The 17,957-nt window shown below is 39.5% G+C and overlaps 1 protein-coding gene across 27 annotated transcripts in view; it reads left to right on the top strand.

Moving 5' to 3' along the window:
• Window positions 1-17,957, top strand: part of msi2b (musashi RNA-binding protein 2b) — a 265,052-nt gene that overhangs the window by 137,570 nt on the left and 109,525 nt on the right. For all 27 annotated transcript variants that reach the window (XR_014628587.1, XR_014628588.1, XR_014628589.1 and 24 more), the window contains exon 7: window positions 10,045-10,093. Coding sequence is in view for 20 of the 27 variants with exons in the window: in XM_084418191.1 (XP_084274317.1) it covers window positions 10,045-10,093 (49 nt within the window). In the remaining 7 variants the exon portion in view is untranslated. The remainder of the gene's footprint in view (window positions 1-10,044; window positions 10,094-17,957) is intronic.

The following is a 17,957-nucleotide window of genomic DNA, read 5'->3' as shown; positions in this document are numbered from 1 at the left end:
AGAAGAGACAGTGAGTCATGTTTGACAACTCGCAATTCCACTGAATCAACTGGTGTCCTGTGATACAGAGTCTAGACGTCATCCACTGTTAAAATATCCTATGCAGAGGTTCTCGCTGAGGTGAGACTGTCTTGAATCATTACCATCTAGGGGGTTGACGTTATAAGTACAAGGTTTTTATCATGATATTTTCCCAATTTTGGTCGATAACTACATGCATCTAAAATTGTAACTATCTGTCTGTCTATACCAGGGTATCCCAATCCTGTTCCTGGACCTGCAAAGTTAAGATCCAACCCTGGTCCATCACACCTTTCTGTAATTAGCGTGTGCTCCTGAAGATCTTAATAAGCTGGTTCAGTTATGCTTGATCAGGGTTGGAGCTGAACTTTGCAGGAAGGTACAGTACTGTAGATCTCTAGAAACAGGATTGGGCACCCCTGGTCTGTGCTAAAAAAAACATAAATATTTAATCAAATTTAAGTTCACTTTCATTACAATTTCATTGTAATTGTTTTCTATATTCCCAACATAATATGCAGAGTCAGCTATAAGTAAGCCATTTTCAGATTGATTCTCCCAGTCATGTTTGAGCATCCTAAGAACATTGGTTCAACCAATGGTATAAGTTTGGAGTGGGATTATTTGTTTGCACCACCTATGACAGACGGGGGAGTTTCTCTTTGAAACCAGTAATTATTTTTGCAGTTCTGTTTGATCATGCAGAAATGACACACTTCGCCTCTAAGTAAATGAGCGAGTTGTTTATTGATTTGCAGTGTATCAGAAGTATTGTAGATATGACAAGAATAATGTACGTCTAAGAATGGATCACAATGTTTCTCAAGGTCACAACGTCGTTAGACAAATCGGTCAGCTTTTGCTTTCACGCATTAATTAGTGTCTAGTAAATAAATTGAGATTGTTTCTGGTTCTCGCTGACAGACACTGCTAGATGCCAGGATTTACACAGGATTTCAATCCAAAGCTCTGTACGCAATGTTCATACGCAATGGCTCTGATAATTAAACCTTTTAAGGGCATAATGAGCTTATCGGGGGGGCTTCCTGCGGAAAGCGATCCTCTGCACCTAATCTCATCTGTTCCTCATCTTTAGACTGTCAGTTAAGAGCGTGGATTTACATACATTTACATCACGCCTCTTCAGCGTGACAACGGCGAAGCGACGATGAGTCGATAACGGCATGGAGTAATCTGCCGCGATGAGTGATGTCCGGGCCCTAGATTTTGGGGAGCATGTCTGGAGCTCCGTCCTGAGCTGCAGGTGGTGGTTTTTCTGTCTCTTTGTGTTGGTCTTTTGCCTTTTAAGTAGATGTCCGCGCCGCAGAGAGTCACTGAAAACAGATTTGCCGCATGAGCGAATCTACTGGAGTCTACGCTACTGGAACTGAAATCACTGCTTATCCACCCAGCAAAAACAGTGTGGTGATCCCCCACCTCATAAAGGACCTGTTGTTTGTCAAATATATATGTTCCCTTTTCACACCAGCGTTTTGTCACGTGGACCTGAAATGAGTTATCAGAGCTGCAGGTGTAGACATTTGACATCAGAAGGTAATAAATATCAGGTTTAGACCTGTGTTTTAATGCTTTTGATATATCAGAGCAGCTATTCTCATCAATTATGGATTGGTGAACCTTAACCACAAATGCCCATTCCTTGGGAAAATGGGAAAATGTCTCCTTAGAGGCAGCACTTGCAGCGACTTCATTCTTAAATGGCTTTTGGTGGTTGGATGGCCAAATGTTTTCAGAATCTAAGTGACTTTGTCAAGCGAGGACAGATTGTTGGCGTTTTTAAAGGTTGTGGTAATCTTTATTTTCAGAAGGGAAAATGTAAAATATGATCTGATCGCAGAAAAGAATTTCCTCAGACAGCATTGAGTGTCTTTTTTTTTTTACACTGAACACCAGGAGAGCTTTATTTTAAAGTCCATCCTTTCTTTTTATTGTGTTGTTTTGATCCGGTGTACATTAATTGCATTGTTTTTCTGCCAGCATGAGTGTAGCCCAGAGCAGTGCATTTAATCACCAGTGCTAAAAGCGAATGAAGCATGCGCTCAAGACACGGCCACGAGCGATTGCTCTCCACTCAGTTACCGGCCAGATCAGTGCGAAATTACGAATGAAAAGAAAGTGACTCCTCAAAATTAGCGTTGCCGAAACCCGATCCATCGTCCTTGAGCGGAAAAGAGAGTCTGGCTTCTTAAGCATTGATTTTTCCAGCTAAAGAAAAGTGCAATAACAAATGAGAAGAGGGGGGGGGGGGGGGGAACGGAGAGCGGAGAGCCGTGAGCTGGAGGGTGTCTGCGGTAGATGAGGGACTAGATTCTGCAGCCGACGCTGACTGTCACTTCCAATTCCGTTATGCAAATAAATGTCTCCCCTTCCACCCAGCCGTGGTGCTAAATGAAGACCTGCCTTTGAATATCCATTTCCTCGTCCGCCACTGTTTATTTTTGATCGCCGGGGTTGTTTGCTCGATCACATTCGCGTAAACACACGTGCGTGTGTATGATCAGGCGCTGAGATGCATTCAGACTTCTCGCTCATGTAACAAATGTGCTATTGATCCACCTGTGTGTCCTGAATCTGCAGAGACATGTTTACTTGGACTCTTTCATCTGGTTTACCGCTTTTGGCCAGATAATTTGTCAGTATAGCAGGTTGTTTGTGTTTGTCGCTGAATCTCAAGATGTTAAATAGTTGTTGGAAACACAGTTTGTTAAAACAGGATTTCTCTCATGAAATTCTCATTTCTTAAAAGAAAGTCAGTGGCTAAAAAAAAGTATATGTATGTATGTATGTATATGTATGTATGTATGTATGTATGTATTGTGTGTGTTTGTGTTTGTGTTTGTGTATAAAACAGTTTGTTTTGGTTATCAAGTCTGATTGGCTGAGATCCTTTTCCAGCCATGCGATATTCTACCAGTATCACCACGGGAACCGTTTCACTGTTTGTGTCACCCTTTGCTTGCAGCATTTCTCTTACAGCGAGTGTCATGGCAGACGAACAAACACCATAAGTTTACTCATTTTATTGTTGTTGTGTCACGGAAGGAAATTTTAAGAGTTTTTTAGGCGAGAATGTAGTTATTTAGACCTCAAATATGCAACTCTTTTATAAACATAGTGGCTATTTGACAATTTGTTTAGACATTTTCTGAGATGTGAGCTCCAGGCCCCCAGCGGCTTTTCAGCGCTTATGTACCCACTGAGAACAGCATTATCTCGGCCAGTCCTTCAGGAATCGGCCGCTGGCTCTTATACTGTTTATTATTTTTGGGTATATCAAACGGGCAATCTTTGGTCTTATTAATCTCTTACATATTCCAGAGCAAATCGATTTGGCTAAGGGCAAACTTAAGTTTCATAACTTTATATTTTTATTTAACTGAAATCCTGTTGGCTACTATAACAAGTACTGCTTTTATACTTTTGACTGAACTGTTTGCTTGTCTATTTCCTATTCTACAAACTTCTTATACTTTTATAATGGCAAATATAGTTTATTTAAAAAATATTTTTCAATAAATAATATTTTATGTAAATACCACGGCATATTTGTTATTGAGAAAGGGTCCGTATGTGATTGTGATTTCAACTTCAGTAAAAGTGACATTATTACACCATCATATGGTAGCAAAGGCTGTCTTTATAAGCGAGTCAGTAGCAAAGTCTTTTATATTGATAGGACGAAACAAGGTTGTAAACAATAAGACGCAACTTACAAATGCATTGACTAGCGCTGTCATGGGAAATCCTCTTAACTGTTAAAAGGACAAAGACAGATATCGCTTTCCTCAGCGGACATTCAAATTTTGTGATTATGAATATGATTGACCAGAAGAAAATCGGCTAGATACAGGTAATGCACTCGCTTAGTCGATCTCTCTCTCATTATACTCTACAGAATACAGTAAGCTTCAATCAAGTGACTCTGCGTTCCTTCGTTGCTAGTTCCCAAGTGACGTTTTAGAATTAGTAACAGAGGTTTGGGCTCAACTGTTAAACTGTCAACTTCATTTGAATCAGTGGCGGAAGGAAGTAGTTCCACATAAAATAGGGGTTTTAACCCCTTTCTCTGCACCCCCCATTTTGGCAAGTGTGGCATAAATGGCATATCCAAAATAAAAAGGTTTATAAAAAGTCATTCTGAATAGACACATAACCAAGAAATATTTAGAAAGCCAACACTTGGGCGTTTACAGATCAAGACTGTATACAGTATAAGCTCAAACATAAAAATATTAAGAATATATTTTTAAATGTATAAAAATATGATGTGGTTGTGGTGTAGCAACATAGAAACACAATGAAGCTGAAGTCACAAGTGTGCTCATGCTTCATTTCAAATCTGAAGATGTTATCTCTAAAAATATGACATTTATGAAATCTTTTCTAAGACCATGTTTTTTTTTTTTTTTAAAGGCTAATAAAAAAAAATATTGCCCCCTATAAGCTCCCTTGCAGTATATGTCTGATGTGGCGAACTGCCCAACTCATGTTTCTATTGTTCTCACTCCTTCAGACTCGACCTCTGCTGGGTATATGAGACCTAATCTTCATTATTATTTTATCATCATTCTTTTGTTTTTATTCAGAGGCTATTAGACTTTATTCTGTCATTATGTCTTTCCCATTCACATCGATTTGATCCTAATATACATTTATCCACCTGTTATAAATAGTCTTTCTAGAAAACAAAACAAAACTTTTCTTACGAACTTATGTGAAATTCTTTTGGGAAAATACATCATGAAATATATCTGCACCTGTGCAGCAGGAGCAGTAGAGCAACAATTAGCATCAAGCTACACAAGACAATTTATACAATTAATCCTATGCCTTTACTCAAAACTCACTTTGAAACACCAACGACTGTTTGCAATAACTTCCAATGGTAACTTCCTGCGGCCCACAGCCAGATCACAACCGTGCTGATGTAGAGCGATATCGCACAGCTACTCGTATGATATTATGTATATTTAATAATAATTCATTACATTTATATAGTGCTTTTCTCGCCATTCAAAGCGCTTTACATAGAAGGGGGAATCTCCTCAACCACCACCAATGTGCAGCATCCACATGGATGATGCGACGGCAGCCATATTGCGCCAGAACGCCCTCCACACACCAGCTTACTGGTGGAGAGGAGACAGAGTGATGAAGCTAATTAGTGTGTATATATATATGGGTATGATTAGGAGGCCATGATGGACATAGGCCACTGGGCAAATTTGGCCGGGCTTAAACCCCTACTCTTTCGAAAGACATCCTGGGATTTTTTGTGACCACAGAGAGTCAGGACCTCGGTTTAACGTCTCATCCGAAGGACGGTGCTCTGTGACAGTATAGTGTCCCCATCTCTACGCTGGGGCGTTAGGACCCACACAGACCACAGGGTGAGCACCCCCTGCTGGCCTCACTAACACCTCTTCCAGCAGCAACCTGGTTTTTCCCAGAAGGTCTCCCTTCCAGGTACTAACCAGGCTCAGCCCTGCTTAGCTTCAGTGGGCTACCAGTTTTTTTTTTTTTTATATTTATATATATATAGATATAGATATATATATATAGTATAGATAGATAGATAGATAGATAGATAGATAGGTATAATTTTATTTGTTGAATGTTGAATTTCCATTTAAAATGCACTGTAAGAATGCCATTAAAGGCTCTGCTGGAAACTCTTTTTGAAACTGTGTGAAATTGTCGGTCTGTATTTCCCATCCTCTCAGTTTTCTGTAAATGCTTTGAGTCAGAAAACCCACTGATGCTTTTGTCCCCTGATAAATAATTCAATGTGTCTGATTAAAAATTTTTGCAGCATGTGTTTTGGAGATTTCTGCCATGGTGTGACAGACACGCACACGTTTGTTTGACATGAGGAGAAAGGTGGAGTCTGTTTTTCTTTCCTTACTGCCTGAGATTTAGTGAACGGTGATATGGCAGGTGGTAGATTCCACTCCCTGGCGGCTGAGTGAATTTAACCAAGTGTTGGATTGCGTTCTCGCCATCCCTCGCCTACATGTAAACACAATCTCCCCCTGTCTGACTGCGCTTCCGCCGGCTTGTATTCCCCCCTGTCCTCCCGCTGATACCTTCCACAGTTAATAAAAAAATGGCCCCACAGACTTTCCAATTATATTTCTTACTTAAATGAAAACATGTTGTCAAGCAGTTTTGCACAGCTGCCATACAAGAACCCACCGATCTTAACTGCATCAAGTTTATAGCAGTGAGCTAGCCATTTAGCTTCTTGAGAGCTGCCTTTTTTTTTTTTTTTTTTTTTTTTTTTTTTTGCCTTTTTGAAATATTGTGCTTTTATTTGTTTATATTTGTATGTAATCTATATAAATGAGCCATTTCTAGATTGATTCCCCCAACAAAGAAAGACAAACGCATCTCTTTACCCTACCAATGGCAAACAGGGTGAGTGCATTTGAAAACAATCTTTTTTTCTTTCTGTTTTTTTGGGTGACTCTATTGATGCAGAAATGATTTACTTTAGTTGCAAGCATGTTTTTGCCTGTTGTTTTGAGGTCAGTTAGTGTTTGGCCCCTGGTTAACTCCAATGCATGTTGTGTTCTCTGGCAATATGAGGTCACAACACCCGTGTGCTTTTCTTCATAACAGTCCCGCTATAAAAGCCCATAAAGCGCTGTGTCTCAGAGGGCTGAATGTACGGCCCCTGCTAATAAGAAGCATAAATCTCAAGGCAAGCTACAGTTGGCTTTGGCAAACTACATTTAAACGCAGTTTTATCGACACTCAGACAGGACCTGCCCCTTCCATGCCTGTCATAAAACAGGCATTAGCGTGGCATTTACTCATTGTGCCGGGTGCACAGCGCATATTAGCTACTGACCAAGCTAAGGACGGCCAGTAAAAAGGCCACTTGTTCAGTCAATTATCAGTAATGGTGTTTAATGGTAAAGTAGCTCGACCACCTAGGGTGTGCCGGGGGGCTTTTAATGGCACCATCCCCTTGGGCCTTGCGAGAATTTGCACAATTTGCCATCCTGCACCGTGTGCCGCCGCGTCCTTCCAGTCGCTGCGGTCGGCAAATTAATTCCCCACCACATCAGAGCGCTGTAAGGCCACTTGTTTCGCATCGATCGGCGCGCAGCTAGCCTGGGGTCCCGCCACTCCCGCGGCCCCTCTGAGTCTCGGGCATAGGCACAAAAGCTAACAAGTAAAGGTCAAGGCCATTTTAAATGCGCCACCGTCGCATATGCAAGCGCCATTAGCCTCGCAGACTCTCCGGAACCTTCTGCCACCCCTCTAAGAGGGCTTGAAATGCCCTTTCCTCTCCCCTGCTGCGTTACTAGATAGGACGAACTCTAAGAAGAGCTTTCTGTTCTTTTCCATGAATCTAGTCGGCCCTTTTTACCTCATTTCTCTCAGCGAATATAAAAGCAGGACTGTTATCTGTGAGGGCTGCCCGGCCCCCTTACATACAGACGAGACAGCTATTATCCCTCAGGCCTTTCTTTCACAGAAGGAGGAGAGAGCGGACCTACGATTAGGCACAGACTGGGTGTGGGACCACGCTCACCTTTGTGCCGTGTCTGTATATTGTGTGCCCTCAAGAGCTTCTTATCCCACAATCTGATGGCCACTGGCAGGCTGAATCTATCCTTGAATACACATCCCCTTATTGAAAGGCTGAATGGGTCAGGGTGGTTTCAAGGCAGCAAAGCAGGACTGGAAGTGTGAAGTTGTGCATGAGGTCATCGAGTATAACGGAAGAGCTTTTGAGAATATACATTTTGACGCAAAAGAATTAAACTTATATTATAATCATATATTACACTTTAAATTTAAACTTGTCTTATTATCAGTGTTTATTTTATTTTATACTTATTATAGATTATATTAGATTGTGATTATAATCTGTACTATAATGTAATATAATATATGTGAGATAGACAGACAGACAGACAGACAGACAGGCAGATGCAACTTTTTAGATTACTTGTATATATCACTAATGGTCTCAGACTTCTTGTGCCAAAGACTAAGGAAAAGATGGAGGGAGGGTGCAGGAAAGAGAGACTTTAGGCTGGTTATGAGGAGAGACAGTTACATATGAGCCTGAGTATAGGGCTGTCTCCTCCCATCATGCCTTAGTGCAGCTGTAGTCAAGGGTCTCTCCTCTTTCTGGACAAAACTAAATGCTCCTGCTACAGGCCTATGAACTTGCGTCAATCAGCAGGGACAACATAATTACAGAGCCAGCATAAATCACTGTGATTGTGAAAGGCAGGCATGATGGTTTATATTCCCACATTACAATATTACATGGTTCTTAGAATCTCACTGTTAGTGCTAGTAGTTTCTCCGAAAAATCCATTTATGTTCACATAAAATTTACGTTAGATGCTATGTATTAATTAAAAATACTACGCAATAGAAAACCAGTATTATCAAGAAACCAACAATTTGGTTTCCAAAGACTTTTTTTTATAAGAATAAACAGTATGTTTCATCATAATATAATAATAATAATAATAATAATAATAATAATCAAAAAATTTATTAAATAACAAATTAAATAATTATTTAATAATATATCATTATTAATTTACTGAAAAACATTTGTATTATGATTGCTCTGATTAAAACATAATAAAAAAAAACATTTCAGGGCAAATGTAAATATCAAGATAGATATCAAATATTTCCAAAAGCATGGAAAATACAGGGGTTTTTTTCCCTTTAATCAGCAATTATTGTACGTTGATTCATTTATTTATTATAATTTATTTATTTTAAATTGCAGATGAGGCTAAATCCTAAAGAAGAAACTTACTTTCAGATAACCCCATGCTTCCGGTGGTCATTTATGAAACGTGTTCCTCTGAACATGAAGCACCGTTTTTAGAGGAACATAAATATGCAGTGAGTGATAGCAGAGGATAACAGATTTCCCTCAGCCTGTATGAGAGCACCAGTCAGTATGATCTTTATTGGAAGTGATTGAGGGTGATGAGGAACTCTAAAGCTAGCAGCTCTATTGTTCTCTATGGGGCCGAGTGACTGATGGCTCCTTTTGTGGAGGGAAGGTGTTTTTCCAACCGCCTGTACTTTAGGGATAATCTCAGAGACCTCTGCAAGGAGTAGTGGAGTGTGCGTGGGTACGTCTGGCATGGCATGCACTTTTTTTTTTGCATTTATTAATATGTGTGCATGTCTGTAATGTGAAAGGAGCAGAAACGAGCATGATCAGGCGTATTGTTGGATGTCTGTGTGTGTGTGTGTGTGTGTTTTGAGGGCTATGGCTGGATGCACTCTGAAGTGTGCCCTTGCAGACAGGGTTTTCCTCAAGGATGAGCAGGCCTCTGTCAGGGTCAGACAGGATGGTACCCTTGGGTCCGTTGAGAGATATCATTCCTCACAGAACATGGCCATGAGCAGCTTCAGATCTGCGTGTGTGTGTAAATGCTTTTAGGCTCCAGTGGTTATCTAAGTAGTGGTGCATAACGTATTAATAATATCTGTTGTTGAATACCTCAAATGCCACAGAAAGTTAGGATCATTGATACCCATTTAGACAGCAAAGCAAAAATTAACATGCACAGTCCCTGCTGAAAAAACTACTTGAACCAACCTAAAATCGTTTGATGGTCTTAACTGGTTTAAGCTAGTCTAATTGCTAAAACCAGCGTACCAAGCCGGGAGTCCTAGCAATCCAGCTTTGACTGGTTGAAACTGCTCTTTTAGCTTATTAGAATAAAGTAGTACATTATACATTTTTTTTATATAAAGTGTTCATTTCGTCATCAGAATCTGCTGTCCATTAAACTGGACTGTAATACTTCTACCCCTTTAAAGGAACTTGTTATATTCTGTTGATACTTGTGAAAAGTAATTATTCAAGTAAGCAATATTCAAAAAATGTAATGGAATAATTTCATGTATTGTTACATGTCTTTTTATTATTCAAGGGTGAATGTCAAAGAAAGCACTGGTACATTTGGCATTACTAATATTTTCTTCTCTGTTCTCTTACAGGTAGAAGATGCAATGCTTATGTTTGATAAAACTACAAATAGACATAGAGGTAAGTGCCCATTTGTTTTCTGTCTGTGTGTATCTGTGGTTTTGCGTGTGTGTGTAATGTTGTTATTATGAATGTCCTTCAGTTAGACTGTGCCGGTAGTCATGCAGTTCACAGTTGTGCTCTGAAGACATTGAAGCGTGAGTTTTCTGTATGAGTAGAGGAGCCCCTGTGCTGCGTGTTACATTATAGCATTATATCTTCAAGGACGTTTCATTTGAGCCCTGAAGGTCAAGGCTAATATGGTCCAATAAAAGAGCAGCGATTTCCGCTGCAGCCAATCCATCGACTCTATTTGATTAGTCCGACATTTACCATTGGATGCGCAGGGTGGAGTGTTTCTCGGTCATGTTCGCTCACGCCTGCAGGCTTGTGAGAAATGCACAATACCTTCAGACTTATGATATACTGGACTTGAGGTTATTGCTCACCTGAGCGAGGTTTCTGTTACTTTATTTGTGAGACTTTTTTTCTGAGAAAGAATGAGCTTAGTGGAACCTTACAGGGATTTGGGGGGATGTTTTGTCTTTGCATATAGGTGTGATTACTCCAAACACATTTACTTGTTCACTTAAAGATGATGAGAAATGTGGAGATAAGAGGTTAAAAGAAGAAAATGAGGAAATAGAGAGGGAAAGTGAGAGGAAGAGAGAAGAGAAGATACGATGAAAAGGGAAATGAGGATAGGGAGAAGAAATGAGACAAGAAAAATTAGACGATGAAAATAGAAATGAGAAAGAGGAGGAGGTGAAGGTGTGAGAAATGATCAGGGAAGAAGAAGAGAAATTAGGAGCTTGAAGGAGAAATTAGGGGAGGAGATGAGGAAAATGTCGAGGGGGGATGATAAATTAGGTGAAAAGAAGAGAGATCAGGAGATGAGAGAAGAGAAAAAGGGGGAGAGAATGAGAAATGAGGAGATAAGGAGAAATAAGAGGCAGACAGAAGTGAAATGGGAAGCATAAAGGAGAAATTGGGAGGAGATGAGAGAAATAGGGAGAGAGAATGAGAAACAAGGAGAAATAAGAGAAGGACACAACTGAAATTGGACGCATAAAGGAGAAATCGGGGAGGAGAGAAGAGAAATTGGGAGAGGGAATGAGAAATAAAGAAAGAAGGAGAAATAAGGGTTGAGAGAAGAGATGGGAAGGATGAAGGAGAAACAAGGGAATGAGAAATTAAGAAGAGAATTGGTGAACTTGAAGGAGAAATAAGGGGAGGAGAGGATCTATAGGGAGTGTGAAGGAGAAACAAAGGGAAGTAGAGAAGAAAAATGAGAAGAGGAGATGTAAAGAAAGGAGAAATGAGGCGAGGAGAAAAGAGAAATGTGGAGAGCGAATGAGAAACGAAGGGAGAGCGAATGAGAAATTAATGGAGGAGAGAAGAGTGAAAAAGGAGAAATGAGGAGAGAGAGAAAAGAGAACAAAAGGAAATAAGAAAAGTATAGAAAGGAGAAATGAGCTGAGGAGAAGGTGGTCTTTGGTCATAGAGTGTTGTGTCTGCTTTATCCAGCTCTTATCCCAGTCTTACTGTGTGGCTTTAGCAGCGATGCCTCTCATGAGGACATTATAAAGGTGAGCGCAGCTTTAACGGACAGCCTGAGAGAGAGAGAGAGCAGAGCAGGCGAAAAGAGAAAGAGGAAGCAGACACAGAGAGACATGCAGAGAAATAGCTAGCAGCTTCATGCTACAGTGTTCACAGGTATAGCATCCTCCTGAAAGCCACGAGAGAGATTCTTAGCCTTGAGTGGCCTTTGTGTGGGCTGAATGAAGAGGCCGAGGAGCAGCGCTGTGTCTTTTATGCTGTATAAGTGGCTTTCAGCGCTCCCAGATGGGCAGGTTGTGGAAATCAAGTGGACGGTATTAATCTTTCAACCCGAGATTTGCCTTTTAATCCATATCGGTCATATTTTAAAGGTGAGCTTGTGCGTGTCTGTTTTTGTAAGGTGTGCATCGCTGTTTTTTTCCCTCTCTCACTCACACACACTCAACCCCCCTCTTGACAGCCTCAGAACTTTATCAGAACAGCCTTATAAGTCACAGTGATCAATCTTCCTTTTCGCACGATTAGCGGCTAAGCTTTTTATTTAACTACTTCACAACCTCGAGTCAAAAACAGTTCACAGGTGATCACAAATCGTCCGTTTCACCCAAACAGAGCATTTCTAAATGTCAAGTTGGCCTCCAATCCCAAAAAGACGTGTTTTCTTTTTTGAAGTGGAGATCAGAGCATCTAACAAATACACTCTGTGAACTTTGATCCACACTTTCTTGTGTTTCTCTGTTTCGCCTGTCCCCTGATGCCCCCATCTGGGTGCTCGCACATGCTCTTGTAAATACTCCCTTAGGGCATAGTGTCCGTATCTATAGGAACGAAGGGGGCAGAGAGGGTTTTCGAGGAGCCATGGCTCTCTGGAGAGCCCAAACTGTGTTTGAGAGAACAGGCAGGTCGGAGTGAAGGTGGAGAGCGTCTGTTTAGCGCAAGCTTCAGCCCCTAGTGGGAAAGAAACACTATTATTCTCAAACCCTTGCGGATGTAGCAAAGTGCAGCGAGGTCGGAAATGAGACTAGCTGCCATTAAACACACCGCTGGTAAACACCAAATGCCAAACATTGTCGTCAACAACCAGCCATTTCCATTAAAGATCTTGCACGCTTTTCAAAGAGATTCCTCACAATAGCGCAGCAACAATAGCCGCTTGCAGATGTGTTTCGCTTTTGTTTACTTGCCGGTCGGAATATGTGCGATTGTCTTTTTGTTTATTCATGTCCCCCTTGTTAATTTTTTTTTCTTTCCAATGGTATCTTCAGCTAAACGAGGTGCCGTGGGGGTCACCGGTTTTAATAGCCTCACAGCAATTACTTTACGTGGCTGAAGCTTCCACCGAAATTAAGTGGTTCAACTGGACGGTAATGGGAAGGCAGAGAGAGAGACATTTAAAATAGTTTTTGAAGATTGATGTTTTAAATGAATGGTTTTTTTTCTTTTTCTGAACGTTTCGTTCTCTGTTTGTAAAGATAAAGGGCAAATGGAAATGCAGTGAATGGTCAGTGCTGTGGCCTGGTTGTTTGCACACATGCTCCAGCCACATTGAGTCATGGGTTTCAATGGCTGAAACCGATATATAAAGATCACAGTCCTTAGATCACTAAAAAATATATATTTTTTTAATGTTCCAATTCAACAACTTTAATGACATATAGGATATGATTTTTTTTTTTTAAGATATGTGTCTTTTTCTAAATTTTGCATTTTTGTATTTCATATTTCAATATTTAATCATTCAATTTAATAAAAAAATAATAATAATGTGTGTATGTATATATATATATATATATATATATATATATATATATATATATATATATATATATATATATATAATCACAATGACAGTTACATTGAATTAGAATTTAAGTGACAAATTTAATACAAAATTTTTGTCATAACAGTTCAACTTAACGATTTAAATGACAAGTTTAATAAAACATTTTCTGATGTAATTTTTATAATTATTTATTTATTTGATTTAGAATTGTTTGTATTTAATAACAATTTAAGTCAAGTTTATTTATGTATTATTTATTTGGTCTGTTTTGAGAAGATAACCATTTATCATCATCATCATCATCATCATCATCATTATTATCATTATTATTATTTATTTATTTATTTATTAATTATTTAATGAGCCTCGAAGATGTATTGTTATATCAGTGTGCTCATGTGGAACACTAGAGTTCGAGTTTCAGTGGTGTTGTCTCAATTTCACCCCCTATTCCCCCATCATTCCCTGTTCTCTCTCTACTTTGACTCTCGATCAATAAATGGAAAACTGCCCCCTTTAAACACAGAGTGATGGCGTTGGAGGAAAGGACCAATGTGTTAAACACAAAATAAAACGACAATCACATCACTTCCTGTTCCCTCCACTGCAGCACAAGACAATCTCACACTCTGATGTATTACTGTCATCATCTCGACTGTATGCCTGTAACTGTGTATGAGAGAGAGAGAGAGATGCTAGTGGATGGCAGAGGACAGAAGTAGAGACAGACAGTCTCTAATCCTCTGCAGTCTGTCTGTCTTCACACCCCCCTGCAAGACTATTCAACACTGTCCTTCAGCTCAGAGGTGACGAACATGCGGCAGCTAAAAGACGCTCTCTATTTATCCCCCTCTCTGCTCTCCTTCTCTCGTGAAAAGGGCGTTAGCCGTGCCAGAATGGGAGGACAACAGCCAAGGTCTTGCATTCAAAGAGAGAGAGTGAGAATGATTGTGGTGGAGATCGAACTGAATGGCAGTAGAAATGCCAATAAAGTCTGTCCTTTTTCTTTTTCTTTTTTTTTTCAGTGTCTGGATAGGCTTTTGGCCCCATATACACTCACACTCCATCAGGGCATATTTTAGTCTCCTCATCTTTTATCTCTTCTCTCTCTGCCTGTCTGTCTCTCTCTCTCTCTCCCTTTTTCCTGCTTTTTTCTTCTCTCGCTGAACAAGTCTCAAGTGAATACGCTACATCTGTGCTTCACAAAATGAGAAACAAAGTCTGTGCTGCGCTAGCCTGCCGGAGCCTGATTTTACACACCTTAGCACAATTCTGCTCTAATAATCTCAGCGCTGAACATTCATCAGTCTGACTGTAGAGACACTTCTTTTGTCATCCAGGAAGCTCACCTAAATACTGGGCATGTGCATTATGGTCATTTCGACCACTTGGAGAGCTCGACAGATTAATCAGATGAGTGGGATGGAGGGTGATGGTCAATGTACACATGCCTCAGATGAACTTCTTGGGCCATTGGGATTAAATTGCAAATTTAAGTTTTTCTCATCCTGTGTTGTGTACATTGTTCCAAGTCTGTATGCTGGTCCTGTATAGTTGTTTGTGGAACACAAAATGAGCTTGCTTGATTTATTTCCTTTGATCTCCTCTTTATCCATACAAGTTCGTTGTGACCACAGATGCCCAAAAGGCTTCATAAAGTACAAAGAAACATTGTAAACATAGTCCATATTACCCATGTGCTGTGTTCAGAGGTCCTGTCCACATACTCACACTTGACCACTTGTCTACTTGCATGACGCGTTTCCTTTATTTGGTCCAAATGTTCAGTACCACTCGGAAGCGCCATTCGAGATAGTGTGGGTTTAGTGTGCGTCAGTGGCATTACGTTTTGGGGTTTTTAACACCTGGGACAGACTTGCACACCTACTTCCTGTTGCATTCACACACTCTCAAGTAGCCAAGACCGAAAGTGTAGGTATTTAGAAAAGGCCTAGAGTCTTCAGAAGCCATCAAGTGTTTTTTGCGTCAATGATACCAGTGATGATACAGTCATATTTTTTTAAATCACAATTGCAGTTTGAGAGTTCTGATAGAGGGGAAGATTAGCAATGAATAATGACTCACATTTTATACATACACCAGGGTGGCCGCGGGTCCTTAAAATGTCTTAAATAAAGTTTTCCTAATAAAAGCCCTTAAAAAGTATTAAAATGTCTTAAATTCAGATTCAATAGGTCTTAAATATTTCTGGTCACATTACCGCTAAAATTTCTCCAGTCTGACGGACCTAATGTCCGTCAAATAACCAGTGAGGCATCGAATCGCAAGAATGATTCAGATTCTATTACATAAACAGCTATTGATAATGTAGGCTGTTTCTGGTAACGCTGTTGAGGCTCGCGCTGCTTGTCTCTGTGATAGATTTTATAATAAGAAATCAAAACAAATGAGCATAACGGCACACATAAAAAAGCTCACAGAATAAACATACTGAGGTAAAATTTCAAAATGTTGATTTTTTTTATTTATTTATAACGTGATATAGTTAAGTAACATAACTTGACGGGAGCTATTTTGCTGAATATTCTCACGATTGCAAATGTTACATTGATTTTAGTTCAATAAACAAGTAGTTTATATTAAATTATTTCAATTACTTAGGTTAAATATTACATATACGTATGCAATATAATGTGTATTTCCATCACAGGTTTGGCCTTAAATTTAATTCAAAGTGGCATTAAAAAGGTCTTAAAAAGTCTTAAATCTGTAGACACCCTGATACACGCATAGTATATTTATATATACATATAGTAAATAATATGTGATATATAATAGTACACAAATCATATGTACTTTCATGGTGTTTTTGCTGCATTGAAAGTCTGCATTGTCCATGTAGAGTTGCAATACCAATCAGACTATTTTTATTACCACCCAAAATGTCTCCATAAATAACTAGGCCTATGTAGTTACAAATTTCATGTTTTGTTTTTTAAATTACACATTTATTGTGTTTTCATGATTGATCACTGCTGTCACTTCCACGTACTCAAATATTTGCGCAGAGTCCTACTCTGCTCTATAGCACAAGGAGCATGTGAACAATTGCTCAAATTTTATGCATTTGTATAACGGGTGACTTTCCCAGACCTGACAGAATAAAAGAGTTTTAAAGGGTCAAAATAAAATAATAAGTGGAAGCTCTTTAGTTGTGGATGGCTTTTTCTGGCGTGGAATATTGCTGGCGTGGCATTTCGAGAGAGGTTCATTACTGTAGTTGCCAGCTAACGATGCCCCTCATTGTCATTTAATAGGCTGTGCAAACAGATGTGTCCCTCCAAAATCAAATGTTTGTCTTTCTACATAGCTGACCGTAGCACTGTGCGTTTTATCATTGTTTGTTCGTGTTCATAAGAGAGTTTGCGCATGTGAATCATGCCAGTTTTCTGTCTTGTGTGCTTGCATGCGTTCAGAGATATGTTTTTATGTTGGCGTATCTGTGTTTTTGCATGTGCAAGTACCCAAAAAAGACACAATTCGACATCTTTCACATCCCACCAAGTGGATTTCTGCTTTTGTTAATATTTCATCTTCAGATAATAATAAATGATATGATGAAATCATCTGAAAGAGTGCTGTGTTCTGCAGATAAGAAGACAGAGTGTGTTTTTACAAGATCAATATGAAATGATAAAAACTTCACGATCAAGGTTAGTCAAATCGCTCCCAGAGTGAAGTGCAGCATTTTTTTGCCTTTTCCCTTTGATCTGTGATCCCGGTGGAAATACAGCTTGGTTGATTTTACGTCTCGTTCCTGAACACACCCTACAAGTCGTTCCCGAACACTATACAGAGTGTGCGTTTAGTCAGATGAACTCATGACACTTTTCATCCGCAGCTTTGAAGCAGATTTTGATAGCTTAATGATCTGCTAACATCTCTCACTTTTAATAAATGCCATAAAACACACATTTGCAGCAGAATCCCGCTCAGGCTCATGTGCTGAGTTGTTTTTCTGTCGAGCAGACAACAGTTGAGGTTGTTGAAACAGTCGATCGAGAGTTAAAGTACAATAGCAGGCGTACGGTATTAGTTTTGTGAGGTGCATATATACACTGCTGTGCAAAAGTCTTAGGCATGTTGGTGTTTTCACCCAAAAAATTATTTTAAGCCAGTTATTTATGTATTTTGCTGTAGTGTGTCTGTAGGAAATATCCGTTTACGTTTTCAAACATTCCTTTTGCCATTAATTGTAATAATCCAGTGAGATTTTTGTATGCACAAGGAGTCTGACAACAGCCGGTCCTCCACAATGAGATCTGATCTCACTGTCATTGAGTCTGTGTGGGATTACATGAAGAAACAGAAATGAGACACACTAAATCCAGAAGAACTGCATCAGCGTCTCCAAAACACTTGAAGAAACCTTCCTGCCAAGCTACATTACTGTGAAAAGTTTTAGGCACTTGTGTAAAAATGCTGTAAAGTCAGGATGCTTTCAAAAAATAATGTCATAAATAGATTTTATTTATCAATTGACTTTTTAACAAAATCAAATCAATATTTGGTGTGATCACC

The sequence above is a fragment of the Rutilus rutilus genome, assembly GCF_951802725.1.
Source record: "Rutilus rutilus genome assembly, chromosome: 9".
Lineage (NCBI taxonomy): Eukaryota > Metazoa > Chordata > Actinopteri > Cypriniformes > Leuciscidae > Rutilus > Rutilus rutilus.
This window is presented reverse-complemented; position numbering and strand designations above follow the sequence as displayed.